Source organism: Fringilla coelebs (assembly GCF_963513975.1).
Source record: "Fringilla coelebs genome assembly, chromosome: 5".
Classification (NCBI taxonomy): Eukaryota; Metazoa; Chordata; class Aves; order Passeriformes; family Fringillidae; genus Fringilla; species Fringilla coelebs.
This window is the reverse complement of record NC_140033.1, coordinates 39,388,354-39,412,199: the sequence shown is the minus strand read 5'-3', so window position 1 is coordinate 39,412,199 and position 23,846 is coordinate 39,388,354. Positions and strand designations below refer to the sequence as shown.

Genomic DNA, 23,846 nt, shown 5'->3' with positions numbered 1-23,846 from the left:
CTGACTCTGAAGAGATATTCTTTGTCATCTGAACTTTAATTTAAATGCCTATGTAAATGTAGCAAAATATATCTTTTCTGCAAAGTTGCACATAATTAAAAATATCTTGATTTGAAATGTAATTTTAAGTGCTATATATAATTGCTTTTTAATCTGCCTTTAACCTTAGCCATCTAATTAAATGTTACCTCTGCAAAAAGTTATTGTTGCCCTTAAGTATTAAATGTGGCAATGATGCAAAATGATGATTTTTTGGTGATTATTTCTTATACTACATGCTTTACTGCGTTAATTTATTTCTCTACGTTTCAGTTAGTATGCGTAGCATGGCAGTTGAAGAAGTTGAAAATAATGCAGCAGCACTACAGCCTTCATTGCCTAATATTTTTACAAAGTGAAAAAGAACTAAGCACAAGAAATAGCTAAATTGCCATAAGTATTTCATTTTATGTCCTCAATTAATTTTAATCTGAGTTCTCAGAGGAAAAAAAAAGCACCAAAATCCTTTGTGATTATTGAGAGCAGCAGGACTGAATTTGCATTGCCATAACCTTTTTTAACTAATTTAATGTTTCACTAAAATATAGAGCAGAACAGGTCTAAAATGCAATGCATTTTCCAAGTAGCAACTGAAGAACAATAATTTCTATTGACATATTTGAGGTGAAGCTCACTACTGCATTTGCAAGAGTGGTTTCTTAGTACAACTTCCATAAACTTCTACCACAGAGAAAGGTCTTCAGATTTTGGCTACTAAAAGAAAATACATTTTCTACCATGACAGCAGATAAGGATTTTGCAGATATTAGTATTTTTATATAAAAATCTAGTGAATTAAGTCTATTTATGTATTTACCACAGTGTAGTGTGTGCAGTGCAGAAATTATATATTAAATACGTTCACCAACTTTGGTCTTCTTCACTGAAACAATTTTGCAGAGCAGGAATGTGTTGCTACCCAAATGTCTTAGGGTGTTTTCAAAAGGCATCCTGATATCCATTTAGCATGTGGCCACCTGTAATAAATCCTAAAATACCAAAGTCATGTTCTCACTTTGCACTGTCATTTTGTCTAAGTTGAATGTCTCCTGTGTGCTCTTTAGAAGATACCAGTTTGTAAGAAAGGATTTGTGCTCTGTGCTCACATCTCATGGAGCACTTAAGGAAATATGTAGCTGAAGACTGAAGGTTTTTATTCTTTCACAAAGACAGTGTGATTAATAGTTTTAATAAAATGTTTGATATTTAATATTTGCTAGCTCATATGTATTTCTTTCTATACATTTTTATATTCTTTAGAATGTTATGTCATAAAGACAATTGTTTTTTCTGGTTCTATTTTCTAAACATTCTGAGATCCCAAGTATGAATGAATTCAGCTGCTTCACTTATACTGCTGTTAAGGAAGAATTCAGACCCTTGCACTGAGATGAAAAATTCTGGCTACTAATGATCTCCACTGCAATTTTGATTTTTTTTCTCTGAACTTTGTGTCATAGCTAACTAGTTCTTCTTCATTTTATTTACTTGTAAAATTCTTTGTGGGATTTTTTAATATAAAGATTTGTGACTAGAGTAAATCCCAGTGTCACAGATTTATCATTGAAGAGTAGAGTTTTGTTCTGTTTATTTTAAAAATACCCTGAGATTGTTTGTAGCCTCTCTGTTTTGTTATGACACATCCCTGTGTAGCAACAAGAGCATGTATACTTTGCTCTTAAGCTCTTGTAAGCTGTTATTTGCATTAAAGGAAAAGAAAAATTTAGGTTTAGTAAAATAATGCTTAAGAGAGCATGGGAAAAGGTAAAAAAGAAATGTCAAGCTGTGACTTGCTACTTCCTCATTCTTTACTCTTCTCCCCAAACCTGCTGTGCAGCTATGAAGCAATTGTTTAAATATACATTAAAAGAGCAGTGAGATCAATGTTTGAAATATTTTTTTTGCAAATCTCTTCAAATCTACTTCATTTTTATGTCTGACAGAAATATTTGATTTAATGAAACCTTGGTCCCCCATGATTAGAAACTTGGGTGATTTAATGCCTTGTTTTACTGAATAAATGATGACTGGAGATTAAAAATTCCGCATTTCCTTTAGACCTTGAAGCACAAACTTTCCATAAAATTAGCATCTTTATCAAAATGAGCATAAACCTATTCCAGTATAGTCTTTCATGTGTCTGTGTTTTAAAAGCATTTGTTTTATAGATTGCTCATTGTGTAAACAAATTAGATACTGCTAGTGTAATGAAAAAATAAATCTAACAACAAATGCTATTACAAATACTCATACTGTTTTTAGTTTTAAATTTTATATTCTCATTTATTTAATACTTGTGGCCTAAGTCTTCAGACTTTTGCCTTTGAGGAGATTGTATTTTTTCTATGCACTAAAAACTGTGGCTGAATCTTAGTTGCAAGTTAGATTGCTGCAGAAATATAAATATATAGTTGTTTATTTAGTAGCAATATATTCCACCTTCCATACTGAAGTGCTTGTATTGCTCATTTTTACTATGATTATTACTGCATTACAATGCTCCCAACAGAGCTCCAGTAAAGGAGCAGGATGCCATTTTGTGGGAAAAAAATACTGAAACACGGTTCCTGCTCCATAGCACTTAACAGCATAAATTTGTCTCATGGTGTCCCCTGGCTCATGCAGCTGTTGACTGGACAGCATTACTGTAAAGCTCAGCTACAGAGTGGCCTGTGCAATAGATGTGGCAAGCAACAATTATTCTTTCTAGTACCACAGGAGCTCTGTAAAGTGTCTCAGAGGATTCAGGCTCATCTGATACTCTCAATATTCTCGCTCCTAAAAGCATAGAGATTAGCTTGGCTGGGATGACTGGTCAGTTTCTACAGCAGAAGAAGTAGGATGCCATCCAGCAGTTAATGGGTTCATAGGTATTGATAGATGGACTTGGCTAAAGTGCATAACTTGATTTTTGACAGCTCATGGCTGTAGTGGCATCTGTTCGGGGGCACATTCTGTCACACAATCGTTGTCCTGAGACCCTGCACAAATCCTGGTACGCTGTCTGAATCCTGTCACCCTCCCTGTGCTCTGAGCCATGCTTGGGAGGTAAACACTGGGTACATGTCCCCTCAGCCCTGCTCCATGCCTGGCTTCCTCATGGAGGAGAGGCTGGGGCTGCAGGCAGGAAGGAGGTGACTGTACTCTCCATGAGGTCCTGCAGCTAGATAACCACAGGACACAGTATTCACCATCACATAACACAACCACTCTGCAATAAATCTGCATGTATGGGCAGTTTTCTGGATCTCATGAGGTTGAGCTGAGCTTTTTTGGGGGTCTGTACAGTGTTTTGTATTAATCAGTAAAGAGGGATCACAGAGCATGCCTGACATTTCTGCACAACAGCAAAAAAATATATCAATATATGACAAAGCTCTGTGAAGCTGAAGATGCCTCAGAGACTGATAAATAGATCTCCTCTACTTTATTCTAGGGAATTACAAAATAGAAAAGCTCTGAGTTTGCAGCACAGATTTTGTGGATTTCTAGTTTATCACACATTCCTCACCCAAAGCAGGAAAAAGGGAGAAAGAGGAAGTGGCATGGCAGCCAAAGAAATACAAGCTGAGAGAACAGGGATCACACAAACCAGGTGTGTGGTTGAGCATATTTCACAATCATTTGCCAACACAACTGAAAACTCCAGGAGATTAATGAAATTGGAAGGTTACTTGTATATGGTTAGTTTAGGATTGTTCATAGTCAGCATGAGATTAGACACCAGGATAATTTCAGTTTGGGTTTAATGTCATCTGTTTGGCAATCTGTTTAGGGAGCTTAACAAATCAATGGAATGCAATTCTCACCAGACCTGATTTCATAAGGTCTAGTTAGCAAATGCCTCATTTTCAACATAGCAAATTCCTAAAGTAAAGATTGTAGTGCATGGGTAAAGGGGTGCTTAGCTGACATGCATTGTAGGGGTCACTATTACGTGTTCAAAGTACATCCATGAAAATTTTAATGTCTAATGTTTAATTTGCTCACAGTATTCACAGAGGGCCTTTCAGGAGACATCAGAAAGAATATATCATTTCTCTTTGATCTGTTATTTTGGGAATCATAAACTTTGAAATGGATGCTATTTTATTCTGCACTGGAGGTATGAATTCAGGTTTCAGAACATAGCTGGTTATCTTTCTGTCTGTGTCAGCTTTGGGGTCATTTGACATTTGTCATTTGACATTTGTCAAATGAGACGTTCAAGCAGATGAAGATAGTTTCATTGCAAGCATTAGACTTGCAGTATAGGACTGCAAGACAAAACGAATCTTTAGTGTTAATGATCTTTTTGCTGATCCATCTTGATGAAAATGCAAAACACATGCCCATTATCCTTTGTTCTTAATCTGCTGGAATAATGAATTGTTTTAACATTTGCTCAATGTACTTGTTTGGAATGATTATTCAATTTTCTGCAATTTGTTAAATATTAGATGATTTGTTAAGGTCATCTACAAACTCTCAAATCAGCTTTTAAATAGTATAAGTACTACAGATCAAAGTATAAAGATACTAAAGATCATAGTATCTTTAATGCTTATTACTCTTCATAATAATTTTTAATGTATGGATAGACCTTACATGCTGAATTTATGTAAAATATTTAAATTGATGACATGGGTCAATAAATAAAATCAACTTTAAGCTTTTCTAGGTTCATATTTATTAATTAAAATTCCCATTAACATATGAACCAGAAAATGTATCATTTGTGTTTTCGTATTGGATCATCTCAACCCTACAGTGCACATGCAGCTCTAAGAGTATTCTGTAAATTTATAATTTGATTAACTAGAAAGATTTGCAAACAACAAGCAAACATGTGCCTGTAAAATAAAGAAATATAGAAATAATTTTACTTGGAATTCAAAAATGTGAAAAAGATTTTGGGTGTGATTAGGAAATGTTGACATTAGTAAATAAAAAATAATCTTCATTAATACTATAGTGGACTATCAGTGTATTGGTGAAATTATTATAAGAGGAGCAATAGAGGATTTGACTTGGTTCAATTTCTAGAAAATGAACTGCTTGCTTAACTTGGCACCTGGAGAGTGTGGATTCAACACCTTTAATCATGTAGAATACGTGGTTACATACAAAAAGAAGGAAAAAAACCCAAACCATATGTATCATTCCTCTGCATTAGAAAAGGATGTCATCTTAGATTACACTCTGCAATAATCCTAGGATAAAACCATTATTTTAGAAATTCCATGTACTAGGAATGTCCTTCATAATTAAAAAATAGATAAGATTTGTATCAGAGAAGCCCATATCCTTGATCTTCACTGGAAGAACCTGGGGAAAAAAATTTACTACCAGTAAGAATGTTATTGAAAAGTATTGAGATATTGACTAGAATTAAATGGGTACATTTGGTTTTAATACTTGAAATACAGACTGTTACTCACTCTACTGAGATTGAATTTCAACAGAATGGGAATGAAACTTAAGTTAGGATTTCTTCAGTTTGTACATGCAGATCATGGCTTTGATATTGTTTAATTGTAGTTCTAGGATAAGGTTCATTTCCTTTCTGGATATTTCTCATGTCCTATCTATCTGTTGTATATTTTCATGTTTTCTACAGTCAGTAGCAGAGATTGTGATTTTAATACAGATACTCTGTATAGGAAAATGTGATAAAACTGGATATACATGCAGAATAGTGGTTTTCATTACAGACATGTCCAGTCAAAATAAACCTAAACAATCTCAAATCTCTAGGTGACAACACGCAGACAAAGAATACAAAAATTTAATTTGGAGAAGACTGTTTTTACTCATAGGGACATATATTGGTGTAACCAAAATGGGAAAACTGATTGCAGGGCAAATAGCTAAACACTCTTTTTCAAACTGAGCAGTATTTTTCAGACTGAATTATATAATTAAACAGGGGTGCTTTTCAATTAAATGCTTTATGTACTAAGAGCAACTACATAAAAGCGCAGAGGTACAAATATCTGTGTATGTATTAGCATAAGTATTAAATATATACATGCACACTACATATATATGCTTCAATAACTTCTTGAAAAGAATAGCCATTATAACATCTCTGCCAAATCCGTTCTCAGCTCTGACAAGCTGGAAATCAGACCCTACCAATGCACTCTGGAGATTTTGAATGCTAGTCTTTGTCAGAGTAATAATGAAAGAAAAAGGGTTTTGTTACTATTTTGTTGAGCTTGGTAACGAAAAAGAAAAGCAAGAGAAATTAGTCAGCAGGTGTCAAATACACAGTACAATTCAACCATGTAATTGATATTTGTTACTGTTTTCCTATTGTGCTCGTCTCTGTAAAAGTTCCTTCACTGTGTTGTATTTCATACAAATTTAGTGACAAATTAAAAGTAGTACATTTTTGTTTACTTCGATAAGGGTTTCTGCAGAAAACATACTTAAATGCCCTTGGTAAACTGTGAAAAATCTTGGCAGGTACTCTTCCTCACAGTAGCACCTGTACCATTGCTTTAAATTGCTCCTGTTCGAGCGCTGCCGCAGAAATAAATGGAGTAGGTGTAATAGCTCAAGACAGGCGCTATTTACACAGCAACAATTTGGTCCAGAATTCTCAATGAAGCAAAGGAGACTGGTAAACCCTACTGCCTCATTACCAGCCTCAAATGTTAGCGTGTTACAACTTCCAAGGTACAAAAACTCCCGCTGACCCCGGCGTTTGGCGTTCACACAGTCGGGGCTCAGTGGTGGTGCTGCGGTCGGTCAGTGCCCAGCTGCAGCCAGCTGTGTGCCACAGCTGGACAGTGCCCCTGGGCCACAGCACCCTTGCCATCAACACCAGGGACCTCCAGGGGGTGTCCATAAAACACTGATAGCTGGGGCCTTGTCAATAGTCATCACAAGCACAGGGCATCAACAGGGAAGAACCATGGGGTTCGTGTTTTCATGTTTTCTGTTTAAACTCAGCAATCTGCCACAGACTCAGAGCATTTGCAGTCATTTTTGCATGTTGTCATTCATTGTGTGCACTTCAGCAGCGTGAAAGCAGGGTCTGGAAGTGCCCTCCATCATACAAGCAGGATTGCAGAGAGCAGGGCCAACGTCAAGATCGTAAGAATAAAATAATCAAGACATGCCAGAAGCTGCAGAAGCAAGAGGTTTTAGCTGTCTTTGACAGAATTTGGAGCATAGGAGGTAAAGACTTAAACTTTAAAAGATGTGTAACTGAGGGCTGGAGCTCGCTGTGCTGCCTACCCACAAACATGCAAGATTTGTTTCCATTACTGTCTGACTTTCTACTATTGTCTGATCTCCAAGGCTCCCTCATGAGGATGATTTCACCATAATTATTATTTCTCCATAACAATGAAATTTAAACAGCAATATTAATTAAAGATCAGCAATCTCAAAAAGGGAGAATTAATTATGTAAATATGTTGAAAATATGTATTACTCATAACTCACACAGTTTTTTATTTTAATAAAGTAGTGTTTTTCTTGATATGTCAGGACAGGTATTAAAGGACTCAGTTGTGTATAGTTTCTAGAAAGCTCACCACCTACATAGCAATAAAATACACTGAAATTCCAGGCAAATAGAAAATAAACCTAGCTGAGAGGTTGTCAGTCTTTAGTTTAAAAGTGAAAGTTGTGCTAAAAAAGCCCTACTTGAAAATTTGACTGATTCTTTTTGGTTTATGTTGTTGAATGGGGAGAAGACAAAGTAATAAGTTTAAAAAAATATATAAAAAAAATTTTCTTCCCCCAAAGTGAGCCCAAAGTGCCTTGTTAGGGCTGATAATTTCACTCCCTCCATCCCAAACTTATTTTTTTCAGTTTGAAAATAATTTTTTCTTTCATTTTGTTCCCTTGAAGTATGGCTAATGCTGATTACAATGCTGTATGTTCCATAGTCATATTAACTCCTAGCTATTGTGGAAGTAGACCCCAAATTCTGCATTTGCCCTTTTAAACATACCTGGTTGTAAAGTTCAGAATCTGCATTGCTGAATGGAAAAACTAAAGCATTTCAAAACTAAAGTCATCTTTATGGAGATTCCTTTTGATCTACTGTTTCAAAAGACTTTGTGTGGATCTAAGAGTTTTGTTCATGAAATCAGAACGTGCTCTTTATGATACCCTGTGGAGCATCTTGTGTTCTCTCTCTCTGAAATGCTGTGTATATAGCTAATCATCAGTTCTCTGCAGTTCATTTGACCATACTGAGATTTGTTTCAATGTTGGAAGATGACATAAACAAATTCAGTGGTTTAAGGCAGGAAAAGTTTATGAAAAACAGCTTTTCAAAAGCTTAAAATAATTTCATTGCTTTTATAGAATCTCAGACTCATAGAAAGCTTTGATTTGAAAGGGAACCTAAAGATCATGTAATTCCAGCTCCCGGGCCATAGGCAGGAATGCCTTCTACCACACCAGGTCACTCAGAGCCTCATCCAACCTGGCCTTGAACACCTCCAGGGATGGAGAGTCCACGGCTCTCTGGGGAACCTGTTTATAAAGTTGTGACGAACTGGAACCATATAAGTAAAGAATTTCTTCCTAAGGTCTGAGCTAAACCTGCCCTCCTTCAGTTTAAGGGCATCCTGCTTTGTCTTATCACTATATAGAAAAGTATATTAAGTATTCCTAGAACACTTAATTGCCTGAAGACTGAAACTGTAATGGGGTAAAAAATGGCCATTCAAACAAATTTCAGCAGTAGAGGTACCTGGTCATTTAGGGTTTTGTATGTTTAGAATGGATTCTGATCTCACATCTATCAAATAATTTTCAATTAATTAATTTGCAATATACCCAAAGTAAACATGTAGAGTAGTGCTTTTGCTGCCTCATTTTGTGTCTGATGAGAGACTTATTCAGATCAGTACTGGCTTATGTATTTATCTTCTGATCTATGCTGTATTTTAATATTTGAAATCAATATTCCCTTAACACCTGGATTCAGGCTGTTAAGTGTATAGGCATGATGTGTTGATTTGGCTGTTTGTGGAAATGGAGACAAGTTAGAGTCTGAATTGCTGAATCCTAACTTCATTTTAAAAACCATGATTTAACGGTGTCTGCAGATAATGGACACAAATTCTGCTAATTTAGAGGGAATTTATATGGGTATTACAGTGGAGGTATTTACCAAAATTGAAGAATCAAAAAGCTGGGCTTTAGGAACATTGAAATTATTTATTAGTTAAGACAGAAAGGCAGAATTTGTGTAAGGTTATGTTCAGAATTATTATGACAGAGTAGGGCTTTTGAAACTGTGCCATTTGTTCTGAAGTACCTTTGACATCTGGAAGATAGAATCAAAATCAATAGAAATTCTTTAAGGTTTTAATGTGCCTTGTGAGTCTTAAAAACAACATGCAAAAGCAAGAAGAATGTTGAAGATTAATATGCCTGTCACAAGAGAACAAGCTGAAGGAGTAATTTTAGATTAGGGGGTGTTTTCATGGACTTAAGATACAAAAGTTAGAAAGGTCCAACAAGAAAAGTATTGCTCTACATTTTGTTCTTAAACTGACAATGATTCTTTCATTTTTTTCAATCAAGGAAAAAAAAGGGCTTTTCAGTTCTGCTGAATTAGCTTGTCAAAGAAAGCAGACAGCCAAGTGTAGACCTTCTTTAGACTCAACTGGGGAAAGACTTGAAATTTTACTCTTGTTTAGAGTCACATTTAAAGGCACTACTGTGGTCCAGATCAAGTGTGCTAAATAGGAAGATAATGTTTGTGATTGTAGAAATGGAATATAATCATTTGAGATCCACAAGCAGAAGCTGATAACGACGAAAATGTGATGTATTTGATCATATTTTAGAAGGTACAATTTGGACTTCAGTGTTTATTTAGGTTGATTGTCCAGTTTTGGGTACAACAATCCTAAATAGATTAATGATATTTATCCACATTTATTTTCTATTAATCTGTCTTGGGGCATGGGAGTAGGAGGGGACATCTTTTGATTTGTTTTCAGCAGCTATGATGTCATCCTCAAGAATCCTTTTACTTTCCAAAACCAAGAACATAGCATGGAAATTATTAGGAATTTAATGTTAGAGGTCAGATAGTATGGAGGTAGTTGGAAAGCTGTCTATGGACATGTTTTGTCATAGATATTTTTAGCTGGATGTCATAAACATAAAAACATCAGTAGAACAGATAGGCATTTCTCAGAAATAATATTACAAAATTTTATATGCATTGAAAAATAATTTGCTTACCTAGAACTCTGCTATTATTGCTGCATGCTGTTGCAATGATCATTAGAATTTAAGAGGTTTTGGAGCCTACCTAGGAAAAATTTAGTCATCTGTGTCTTCACCCAGATCATCAACCCGTCTTCCATGTTTTGGCAACCTGTTTAAAAGGTTAAAAGTAATAAAAAGGAGTATGATAGCAATTAAAAACTTTTTCTTCAACAAAGTAAAAAGTAAAGTAAAGTAAAAAGCAAAAATTTATCTTTACTTGTAAGACACTGAAGAATTTCCATGCTTCCTTATGAGCACTAATTCTGCCTTAATATATTCATTCAATCAGGAATAGAACAAGTATGAAAACAATTTAGCTGTGTGGTTCTTCACAGTTTAGATCTGTTATCTGACTACCCAAGAGCTGAAACTTCTGCAATGTGCCAGACTTCAAACTCTTTGTTGTTCCTGTAAATATTTGCTCTGCATTCATTACAATAATAAAATAATTGAAACCGCAGTGTTTAACAATGATGGATTTTTGGCAAAGTGTTTGTTCCCAAGCATTAAAAAATCAAGAAAATCCCTCCAAATAATGATACACAATATTGCATTATTTTGACTGTCATCTAAAAGGGACAATTTATTTTTTTCTTATTTATTTACTTACTTGCAAAGACCCACAGAGGCTAAGAAAAATGAAACTCTTTCAAATACGTGATAAAATGACAATGTTTTGCACTAGTGTTTAAAGAGTATTCTTATTCAGCTAAAGAGCTGTTAAGGATTTGTATAGATACAGGTGATAATTCAAAATGAAGGCATAGTGATGGCTGCTTTTTAATGGATCAAAAAAAGATTATCATATGAAAAAGCCAGATATATTGATGCCTGTCAATTAATATATTCTATGATTTTACATTTTTTTAATGTTATGCATAATTGCTCTACATCAATCAAAATTTTATAATATGTGTGTTGAAGTATCTCAGTCTACCTGAAAGTGTCTTTTAGCACTAATTGATGGCTAATTTTTTTTGGTGAAAGCCATAATTTCAGTAGTTTTGATTTGAGAACTATTTGAACCATAAACAAAAATAAGTGAGTGAAACTGTTCAGAAGACAAACCACAAATATTGAATTATTTATTGTGTAAAAAGCAAGACTATGCCAATGAGATATCACCAGTCCTTTTTATGTTACTTGAGACAGACGTAATTCTCTTATTTAAGCAAAATGTTTTAAAGTTCAGTGTATTTGTACAACCCCCAAAGACACAGATTGTCTCAGACAGTTTTAATTCCCACTCTTGTAGTTTCCTGTAATTGCTTGGATGAAATGTTGCCTTCAAGTTTTGCTCTTGGCACTGAAATCAGTGGGAGTATATGACTTCTATAGGGGTTGTAGCTTGGAATTTTTTGTGAGCAGTGAATCAGCCTGCTCATCAGGATCTCATATTACAGCAATTTTGAACATTTATATTAGGGAAGAATTGTTTAAAGTGGCCCTCTTACATCTCAAATGTTGGTCAGAGTGATTCAAATGGTCTTTAAAATAAGCACTGAAGTATAACTTGAACACATTTGAAAAAAAAATTTCAAATTAAAATTAAATTATTCACATCAAAGTAAGTTTATCTTGATGTCAATTAGAACTAAATTTAATTCGATGTGATTTAATAAATGTTGCACAAAATCTTGGCTGCTGCATATGCTTACCAGGTAGTACTACCTAAAATTGTCCCTCCTACCCCATGCTTTTGTATTCTAGGACAGGTCAGTCTTTTAGGGTGTTTCTGACTCAGGACCTATGCAGACAAAATACAGTGACAGAAGCCTTTAAACTTTCCAAAAGTTTAAAGCTTTCCAAAAATGTCAACCTACCAGTGTTCTACTGTGTTTAATACAAAATGTTATTAATCAGGTAAACCATTTACTGTATGTGCTCATAAAAGCAGAACAATAAGGAGATATCTAACTGTGCAATTTAACAAAATTTATTGCTCGTATTAGCCAGATCTTCCAGCCTATCGTAGTATACAATATAAAAAATAAAAATTAGGACCTAAATCTTTCTATGCTGTTTATTGCCTGAGTGTAAGCCACAAAGTCAGAGAGAAAACATTTTCCAGTAGATGCATGGGAATTTTAGTAGCATTACCAATAAATAACCAACATTTTAAATACAATAAAATCTACCTCTATCTGTGGTAAAACAGTCAATGAATAGTAGAGGGTGTTAATGTACGTGCTTTTCTTAACAAAAACCACGTAAAAAGTATGTTGCTGTTACTAACAGATGGGAGGCTGACAGAAAACTAGCACTTCATTTTACACCACCTGGGTTTGATTCATAGCCTCTTAGTACTGTTTTCCTGTAGCACAAGTTTGGCTTTCATTGAATTCTGTATAAAAGAGTAAGTCTTGTTCTCACAGTGTTAAAAAAATCAATGGCTAACTGCTGTTTCATCTTTCAAGCTAAAAAAAAAGTGTCCTACCACAAAAGCAGGATAGAAGACAAGACAGTGTTGACTACCATGTCATTTGCTCCTTTGTATCCTTAATGGCCTTAAGATATCATTAGTATGTTTGAGTTTTAAGCCTCTCTCCGTATAATGACCTAATTTTGCAAATACTACAAATGGCCAACATAGGATTGAATTGTTAATAGATTTTAAAAGTTGCCTGCTCAGTATTTTTCTGGTTTCTTATGTATATTTACCACTTATTTTCTTTCTTTTGCAGATTGTGGCTTTGCGTGAACAAAATGCACACATTCAAAGGAAAATGGCAGCTGGGGAAGGGTCTGCTGAATCAGAGCATATTGAAGGAATGGAGCCAGGGCAAAAGGTTCATGAAAAGGTATAAAAATGTTAGTTGTCGTTAAATCTAACAATCCATATGAAAAATAATCAGGCTTTAGACTCTAGTAATGTGAATATTTTATGGGATGTCTGTTTAGAATATTGTCTTCCTACTGAAACTAATATGAAAAAAAATGAGATTGATTTAAAGGAAAACAAATGTAAATGGACAGACCCTTGCTCTTTGATAGAGTATTGAGTGAGATCCATAGATCATAACTAACTTATCTTGGAAGTTTTTGCATTATGCTACAATTATGAGTTCTATATGCTGCTGAGTGATCCTTTGTATGCTACATACAGAAGAGCAAGATGTAGTGGCATGTATATGTGGAAGGCTGTATATGCAAACATTCCTGACAAAAAAGAGACCCTAAGGGGGTAAAAGAGACATAAAAACTAGAAAAAGTAATTTTGCTCTGTGCTGCCTATAGATATTCTTCAAATTTGTGTCCATGCTCATATAGAGAGGAGCTACTTAGGACTGCTTCAGTAGGAAATGGGTATGTAGAATTCAGGCCAAGTATTTGCTGCTTAATGCTGGGAGATAACAAAATGTAGAGACTGATTCAGTAAAAAAGGTTTTCTCCTTAGCCTTAGATCTCCACATTGATAAAAACCAAATTGAGCATCTTCCTCTCTTGCTTCAGAATTAATAAATTAAAATGATAGCATAATATAACATTTGGCAGGCAGCTGAAATGAGTAGAGCTGCTGCTTGGATGTCTAATTGTGCATTTTTGTGTGATGCCATATGATGAACAGTGGCATAAATCATACTTAGAAAAAATAGCTGTCATCATTATTTATTTTATAGTCAATCCAATTTACAATGGAGTACTCACAGTGCAGGCATTAATGTTACACATTTTGCAGTTTATGTGTATTTTCCTTTGAGTAATCTATATGGTTGAGAAACACACAGTAAACAAATTCTGTTCAGCTACACTTCCCATTCTGCAAAATCTTATTCACAGTCACATCTGTGAAATTTTGATAAACAGTGTTCACCCTACTCAGTTGTGCTTTTAAATCCAGCTAGAGTGTTGAAAAATGCCTGATTTCCCACTTTCTTTGCAAGCTGTGTCTTCTGATTTGAGCCATTGGGTTCATTGCTTACAAGCAGAGCTAAATAGAAATAAGACTATCCATCCTTTAAGAAATCTGCATATTTAACCACTAATGAGAGAAATTAAATCCAACATAATATATTATTATAATCATTTTTTTAAATTTAATGTTTCTAGAATATTATGTCCAGAAAAACATCTATGCTTCCTAACAAAAACAATTTAGGTTGGTTGGGTTAAGCTGAAATAAAGGTTTCTGCTTACTAGATTTTGCTCCTAATGGTAATGAAAGCAAACTGGGTAGGGAGTTTAGAGGAGGCTGTATTGACACCAGATCAAGCAGTGCACTCTAGTTCACATCCTCTGCCTAGCAGCTCTCTGCCTTTCTACATTTACATTGGTGGCCATCATCAATTCCTTATTATTTAGGAAAGAGAAACTTAAAAGCTAGAAAATGCAGAAACTTGCAAAGAGGCCAGCTTGCACAGAGAAGAGCTTTAAGGGACTTTGAAAAATTGTTTCAAAGAACACCTGAAAAAGATCACCTGCTGTGGGAATTAAGATGCAACCATTTCTGTTATCAGATATTCTCCTACTTAGATCTCTGATGACTTGCTGCCACCTAGATCCTTCACTTAATCTCTTAGGACAATTGCCTGATTTCCCCACAGGTGAAAGCCAGAAGAGAGAGAGCTCCCAGTGAATAAGGTGCCCATTGGGAAATCTAGGGAAGCAACTAGGGATGCTGCAATGGTGGGACTGAACAGCCAAAAATAAGATGCTGTGAATAAGGAGTTTATTTTAAAATAGGTTCATTGTTTCCTGCTAGTATTTATTTCAGCTTTCTCAAGAACCATGAAATTTGAATTATTCAGTAAATCAATATTTTCAGAAATGATCATATGCAAATTAGGAAGCATTAAAGTTGTTTTGAAAAACAGGAGGTCCTCTGATGTTGTGCATCTTAAATGTCCACCATTACAGTATCCCTTTCAGCTGTAATTGTATTTTGCTTGTTTCCATCTCATAGTGGAGAATATTCCTCAATTAGGTTCCATGTATTTTAATTCAAATATAATAAAATCATTGCAATAATTCTTTTGATGTTAATGGAGTTTTATCAGAGATTAATTAGCCTGAGAAACGACTATTTGTATCCTCAAAGATGCCATGAAAGTATCAAAAAGTGTCCTGCTTGAGAAATCCAGTTCAGCATGGATTACTGTTACGCTGAAGGTGCAAAAAAAAAGCTAAGTATTTGAGTGGAGTGTAAATCAGGGTGTTTGTCCTTGGAAGCACACTGGTCCTACCTATAGCAAGGGCAGTTTTACCAACAGAAATTGGTAATTCCCTTCAAAACAGTGCCAGAAACAAAAGGAAACAGTTACACGTACCAGGAGAGGTGAAAGAGCCTGATATTTCTGGCGCAATGAAGACCAGAAGCTACATTTTATGAGGAATTTGGAGCCTTATATACTTACTTTTCGCAAGAACTAAACAGCTGGGTCTATTTTGCTTTATAAAAAACCTCAGGCTGTCATATTGAGCTTATTTAAGAAGCATGTTTTTTTCTTCTTACTCATAACACTAACATATTACAATAATTAAATCAAATGTTCAAAATTAAATCACTAAGTTACGAATGCAAAAATCTGTGAAAACGTTGAACAAAAATTGTAGGCATTGTATTCTGTAGGAGTAAAAGGTGTTTTGCCAAGGCAAACATAGTGGGCTAAAATGTTCAGAGTGCAAATCAAAATGCTATTAATAAAAGTAGCAAATGTCTTTCAGAGCAATCATCAGAATCTGTTCTAGTTTTTGGACTTGATTATTTTTGGATTTTCAGATGCATGTTTTTGTATGATTAATAGAAATCTGCAGAAAACTTTCAGTTTCAGTTTTTACTGAAAAAATTTTATATCACATACACTCCTTTATTTTGAATGAAAAAATAAAAAAATCTTTCAACTAACAGCATAGCGAAATGGCAGAGAAAGGAGTGAAGGAAGGACCTATAAATGTGTATAAATGTGATGTATAAAAAATATTGGAGCTGAGATTTTTGCCCCAAAGCCTATGTATTCTGCATTACAGAACTAGTACAAAATACATTTGATAAGCAGATTATGAGTTTGTTTACAAGCAGTGTGGATATCTTTCTGTGTTTGAAATAATATCCTTCTGGATTAATATTGATAAAGTTAATTAAAGAATCATGTGCTGAGGGGGACTTAATGAAGGTTGATGGCTTGACACACCTGGGGAGGTGAGGAGTATTGGGTGAAAGGAAACATGGATAAAAGCTGCAGCTGGGATTAGAAGCCTTCATGATTCTGAGGACAGTGTGCTGTGTTCTTTCAGAAAGAGTCTAGGCAAGTATTTTGTAACTACTGTTCTGCTTAATGGTTTAGATTGGCTGCGTGACTTTGAATACTTAGTGCCCCACACTGTAGCATAGAGTGCTGCATTACTTATGCCTAGTTTAAAGGATACATCAATAGGATTATCAGATCTTTGTCAAGAAAGCAATTCTTTGCTCGTCTCATATAAATTAGTGTGCCTTTCATTCATACAAGTTTCCTTTCCTTTTTACCTAGTAGAAACCCCTATATGTTACTACATGTTAAGCCTGTTAAAACACATCCTTAAAGGGGAAATTTCACATTTCAAGTACTGTGATAGCTGACAGCATTGCTGTCAGCAAGGCTGACTGACCTTTGCTGGCTGATTTACTGCAAGGGGTTGCCAGGAGATAATTTCTAATGGTAGAAGGGGGAGGCTACTAAGAAAAAGGTGCTAGTCAAAGTAAATGAGACTTGATTTTGTGTGTATAGTTTGGTTGGAACAGCTAGATAGCCCTTAAAATAAAGGAGCAGTAACTGATTTCTGTCTTTGAGAGCTGAGAAAGTCTTCTAAGAGTGCAGAAGAGAAAAAGGCAGGCATTTTGGAGGGGACCAGCAACAAGAAAAAAAAATGCCCACCCATCGAGTGAACGCACTCCCATCGTTCATTTTGCAAAAGGACTAAAGTGGGACAGATGATCACAGGCATCAGAAAGATGAATAAGAGCTGAAAGCTGATCAGGAAACAGACATTCCAGATCTTTAAATTAGTAACAAAACTAGGAGTCTTTTGATGGCTAAGTAGAAAGATCACAAAAGTGAGGATGTTTAAAGTCCTAGAGAAGGTAGCTATTTTTACATCAGTAGTGGGGAAGGGAAGAAAAATTTCAGTTGAGAGCATATTGTAATTGATAGCTAATTAGAGGTTGGAGACAATTCAGAGTAATTGAAGAGGAGACCTCTAATGATCAGACTACTGCCTGACACAGACCAAACTGCGTGAAACAACCTAGAGAAGTAGAATAATTTTCGAACACAGAGACAATCAACCATTTAGAAATGACTGTGACACTTAGGTTTAATGCTGCTGGTTTAGGCATCGCTTTACACACTCTGGTTTGTGTGTTGGTTACTTGGATGATGATCATGCTTCTTTTGCTTGTTTAGTTGCCCTTTGGGTTTGGTCTGTTGCATAGCAAGGTGTCTCTGTTAGTATCGGTTTCTTTTGAATGTTTTGCATCAGGCATTTGAATGGAATGGGGTAGAAGAACTCTACACTACAATTAAAAGCATCCTCTGGTAACTTATTTATTCTTACATCTCAAACAGCATCAGTAAGTCTTACTGTTTGCAGCATTGATTTTTACTCGTGCTTTCATAAAAGTAAATGACCTGTATAATTTACCTTGGTGGTTATTTTACTTACTGTTTGATATTCTTATACTATAGAATACAGAGAAGTTTATTTGATTTGTGAAGTAAACTGTATTTCTCTCTCTTCTCTCTAGTCATGATGTGGCCTTCATGACTAGATTTTCTAAGCTGAAAGGAGCATCTCCATCATTACAGAGCTAAAAATAAAAAATATTTTTCTCCTGAGATTTGGGACAAAATTTTCCAAATTTCCATGTGAGGACCATGGTGCAATGGGGATTTATGGTGCAATGAACTTGCCAATACTCCTCTAAAAAAGAAGTGTGCATTAGTGTTTTTCACCATTTAGAGAGTGTCCTGATAAGGCACACAATTTTAGGGTTTAAATAAAGAAAACCAAAAATGAAGAGGGAAACTACGCATGCACACAAAACCCCAACACAACCCAATGCTTGCACCATAAAAATACTTGTTTCTTCTAGGAGTTCTAAAAGACCAGAATTCTGAATTTTTAGATTACTTTCAATTATTCAAAGGTACCTTATGTTGAGACAGAGTTTAATTTAGTTCTCTGACATGGAAATGCTTGTGCATATGGGCATCCTGTGGATCATCTGTGCTTGTATTACCAAAACTAAGAGACACAAATGAGGAGTTCTCTCTCATTCATGAGTCCTGTCTCTGCTGCAGGTTGTTCAGAGATGCCCTCATGAGATGTTATTGATTTCCTTCTCACCCCTCTCTGAGGTTAAAGTCTAGCACAAAATATGTAATTAATTACTGGTGGATAGTATTTAGACCAAATATTTTGTGTCAGATGTTTTACAGCTGGAGAGGAAATATCACCTGGAGATGCTTTTTTACTGTTCTTGGGATTTCCTTTAAAAAAAAATAGGTTTTCATGTACATTTTACCACATACGTAATTGAACATAAGTTCTTCCTACAAAATAAAATGGAAAAGAACTTTGCTAAATAACCTGGGACAGTTTTACCATTTAGTTTGTGAACTTCTGTAGACTGGTGTCCCTACTGGCTTTTTGGGTTTTTTTTATTATTTTACCTTATGTGTAACTCCATTTAGTTTGCCTCCAGTGTAATTTTCTCAAGTTTAATTGAAAGGGCAGTATGAATTAGATTAACAGAGACTACAGTATTCCAGATTAGCCTTAATTTACAATTTCTCATGGTGTTCCTTTTACCATTGTTATTGGTCTTTTTCTAGTTACCTAGCCTGCAGCTGCTTTTTCTTTTATTATCTCATGTAGAAAGAAGCAGCAATGTAGGGGGGATTTATGGTAATTTGTAATGCTCCAATTTGTTGTCCTTTTCCCAGCTGACACTCCTATGTGAGCAGCAGATTGTCTTACTGCTGTGCTTTTTGGACCTTGAAAGAAAGAAAACCATGTTCCAGCAATGCTATTTTCCTTTTCATTCTTTTCAGTGTTAGGGAACATTTACTTTCCTCCTCAATTTCCACAGACCTTAAGAAATTACAATTTTCCTTCTCCCCCCAGCTAGTTCTTGTTTAATCCCTATTATCCCCTCATTCCTTTCTGTGCAGTGTGTCACCTGCTAGAGTTAGTACCATCACTGTCATCAGATTTACTTGATGATTATTCCATCCTTTCTGTTTCTCCTCCTATCTTGTTTAACTGTATTTGTGTGAGTGTAAAGGCTTTCTTTATGAAGGAAGAGTATTTTTAAAACCCATAGTAACAATCATGTTATTTATGTTATATCAGTTATTTCTCTAGTGGGGTAGATATGGTAATATAAAAGAACAAAAAAAGGAAAAATATCCCAACTTATGAAGACCCACAACAGGCATCCTCTTGCTGTTGCTCTTTCCCTCATTTTCCCATGAGAGGGATGCAAGTGCTGCATTGCTGGGTAGAGATGTCATTGCTCATAAACCTTTGTTTGCTCTTGCCTAGCCCAAGAAAAGATGTCTTAAGCTTCTCTTGAGCCTTTCAGTCCGATGCCATCCAGATGTCTCATGTGGCTGAGAAGCCTGTGGAAAGGGGCAGGAGCAGAGGCCAGAGGCCCTCAGGGTGTGTGCAGCAGGTGAGCACACACTGCAGCTGTGTGCACCTGCCTTGTCTGCAGAAGGCAAGAAAGATGAGGGGGGAATTTCGTGATGATGCCACTTCTGCAGCATTGAAGTCTCAATAAGTAAATGTGATAGAAACAGATGAACTATTTATATTGGGTCAACTGGCTAGCAAAAAACCCTCAAAGCATTGAAGCCTGTGAGCTGTTTGCCACATTTCTTTTTTTGAGGAAAAGTAGTCATTGGTCTTAGATTCTTTCCTGAGAACTAACTGAACTTAAGGAGTGTGTCCATATGTAGCTTTTTCATGACCACTTTTGATAGATAGCATCCCAAAATTTGTTGAAGACTTCATCTGGATGATTAACTTCTAAGACAGATCTAGGGACCATGTACAATTTTTTTTCTCTGCTAGAATGTTTTGACCAGTTAGAATGTTTTCTTTATGATTCGTTCTTTTAAGATTTCCTAGTTGTTTCAGATTACTTTCAGTACTTTCTTTTCCACCACCCCATCTAATTTCATTCATTTTTGGCCATTTGGGGTAGTAGAAGGATATGATAGTTAAGAATGTCTATTTTGAAACTTTTTTTGAGTATGCTTTTCTGAAGTTTTCCTGTAGTGCTTTGGGGAATAACTAGCAGAGATCCATTTGATTTCATTGTTTCAAACATTTAACTAATAGTTTATCTACAAAGGATTGTAATTAATATACAGCAACAACATTGTAGTTGATTTATTAATTGCAATGTGTTGCAATCAATGGGCAGCATCAAGAAAAAGAAGCTCCTTGAATACCAGGAAACAAAAAAATTCAACCAGATAAAAAAATTCAGCAAGAGAAAGAACAAGAAAAATAATCAAACAGGGACACTATTTATATAACTGATAATAGAGAAGATGCTGTAGTTCTGTCCTTCCAGCTTATTCCATAGGAAATTTCTCTGGAGAAGGGGAGGTTCCTGCTCCTTTCACTAATTCAGAAAGTGAATTGGAATCACCATCTACAGAATGCCTTTTGCTTCTACTGACACAGCATATTTTCATATTCTTGTTCAAGCTACTTTTGTGGGGGAGGGTAGGGAAATTATTACCATAACTGCTGATAAAATCCCTCCTTAAAAACTGAGGAATGTTATATCAGTTATTTCTTGAATTATTACTTAATAACTTTCTACCTGCAGTCCTTCGAAGTGATTGCTGTATGTCGTACCCATATAATGGATATATCATAAAATAATAACAAGGCATAAAAGTGACAAAATGTCAGTTAAAATCCATTGGTAAACTTTTAAAGTATGCTTCAAAATACACCAGATTTTAAACTGAGTTTTAAAATTTTTATTTATGTCTTTACAAAAGCTTTTTTAAAATTCTGATCTTACTAAGGAAAACTAAAATGTTGGTGTTTTTAGTAAGTTGGAAATTTTAAATACCAACCAGCTCTATATATGAATACAGGAAAAATTTAAAGTGAAGCTGAATGATAATTAGAATTAAAGCACTTTGTGAAAAGAGTTCATCAAAGAGCTGAGAGGGAAGTTAATGTGCATAGATCAAAATACCTGCAATACATAATTGTCAATCACAGCATTGGTTTAGTGGTGAGAGACAAATTGTAACTGCAATATCATTTGTCTTTCCAGAAATCTCGGATATGAAGTAAATTAGTAGAAAAAAATATGTTCTTCAGATTTAATTTATATGAGGTTTAGTTATTTATATCTTAAGGAAAAAAGCTTCATTAATGAAAAGAGAATACTTCTCTTGCAGTGAACATACTCTCAGATACCACAGGTTGCCATTTCATAATTAGCAGGGATTATGTCACATAAGGTACACAAACACATGCCATTTATTGCATTTGAAATTTGCTATTTGGCTTATTACAACTTCGCAACATCCCTGGACTGCTCTTCAGAGAGCTGCAGGGCAAATTCCATGCAAGATAAAATTTGCTAACCTGTGGGAACTGCTAAAAGTGCTGTATGAGATTATGACTGTAAAAGAGATTATAATTGTGATCGATAAAACTTTATCTTAAATTTTCAAAGTTTTGAAGTATGATGGTTTGGCTGTCTTATCCTGTTTGAGTATTTGAGTAGTATTTAGTTTGTGACTGCTACATATTAATAGCATTTTGATTCAAGCAGAAAAATTGAACACTTTCAAAATACCAAACTAAGTTTAAATAAATTTTTAATTTGATATGGTCATCTTACCGTGGTGTCCTGAAAGTAGATCAACAATGGTTCAGCAGCTAACATAAAATATCTGAAACATAGTTAGGTAGTGTAAAGAATACAACTTTGGAACTGAGTTACTTGATGTCATGAATTTTTAAAGTAATTTTATTCAGTGATGAGCAGTGGGGCAGGTGATCTTGATCTGGGTTCATTTTATGGCTGATTGAGGAAAGAATTCTGTTAAAGCTATTAAATAATGTTCTTAGAATGTGCTAGAGGATTTCTGTATAAATATGTTTAGACAATAAAACAAAGTGCTAATAAAAGCGGGTTTCCCCTCACACCCTGCTAGGAATTTTTCATATTTACATTCCTATACACATTATCACCTGGAGAACAATAAGCACCTTTTAAAACCAATATTTCTGCATGATGTTTAAAATTATAGTTACAGCAAAATACTTTGCTCCTGTGCTTCATAATATAAATTTTGCTGATAAAATTGTTCATAATCAAGATAGCTAATGACAGGTTAGGCACTTTGGTTTTATTTTTTTTCATGTTGCAGGTCAACTCAAATATTTCTGATTTTTTTTTTTTTTTTTTTGTTCTTTATGCCTGTTTTTTTTTCACATGAGAGTATTAAATTTGTATGAAACCATAGGCTTAGCCTATGCTGGAAAAGGTTATTTTAAATATCTGTTGTAATGAGGCAATACCAGAAAGTCCTGCTGGTGAATGCACTTCTATCCTGAAATCATTCATTTGCAATAAATATCATATTGCTAAGATCATATGCAAGCATGTGTTATGGAATTTTGGGGTTTTTTTTCCTTTGTAACTATATTCACACCAAGGCTTTTAGCAGCACATAAATTATTTCAGCATGACTTGTTTCTAATGTAAATCTCACTAGTATGTTGTCCAGACTGAAAGCACTTTCTGGTACACCGAGTTTGTGATTTATTAATGTTGTTTCCTGTCTGCAGCATAGTGTATTTTGCAAATGATATAAACTTTATTTAAGTTAAAATGCTATGTAAGTTCAGTTAAGACCAATGAAAGCAATTTGGTGATTTTTAGAAGTATTGTTGTAACCTGTACTCAAATAGTCATAATGCCAAACTAAACCTTTTGATGTATAGTATTCTGCTCTTAGAGCAAGTGTTTACATCTCTCTGTGATGCTACATGCTGGAATCCAATTATATGAATTAGTCTTGTGCTATTTTTTCATAACTATACCTATCTTATCTACTGTGAAAATGGTTTTTTCCTTCCTAGTTACTTTGGTAATTTTTAAAATAATCTTTGCTTTAGAAATTCTTTAGCTAGAATCCACATTAAAAGATAATTAATCAATGTTGCTTCTCCATTAACAGCGCCTATCCAATGGCTCAATAGACTCAAATGATGAAGCCAGTCAAGTTGTTGAACTTCAGGAGCTGTTGGAAAAGCAAAACTATGAAATGGCACAGATGAAGGAGCGCTTGGCTGCACTGTCTTCTCGGGTAGGAGAGGTAGAGCAGGAAGCAGAGACTACGAGAAAGGAGCTCATTAAAACAGAGGAAATGAACAGTAAATATCAGAGAGACATTAGAGAGGTAAGGAATTCACCACCATCACCTCATATTTCTTAATTGTTGTTCCTATGATATCCACTGCAAACTGATAGAGGCCAATGTATATGAGCATCAAAAGCTGAGCACTAATGAAAGCCCCTAAACATAGGAGAGAGAAAATTT

General features: G+C 35.0%; 1 protein-coding gene across 5 annotated transcripts in view; it reads left to right on the top strand.

Annotated features, from left to right (window-relative positions):
* PPFIA2 (PTPRF interacting protein alpha 2) overlaps window positions 1–23,846 on the top strand; it is a gene marked incomplete at both ends in the record, with an annotated part of 273,973 nt that overhangs the window by 189,626 nt on the left and 60,501 nt on the right. For all 5 annotated transcript variants that reach the window (XM_084206211.1, XM_084206210.1, XM_084206213.1 and 2 more), the window contains 2 exons: window positions 12,960–13,076; window positions 23,484–23,705. In XM_084206211.1, the coding sequence (XP_084062337.1) occupies window positions 12,960–13,076; window positions 23,484–23,705 (339 nt within the window). The remainder of the gene's footprint in view (window positions 1–12,959; window positions 13,077–23,483; window positions 23,706–23,846) is intronic.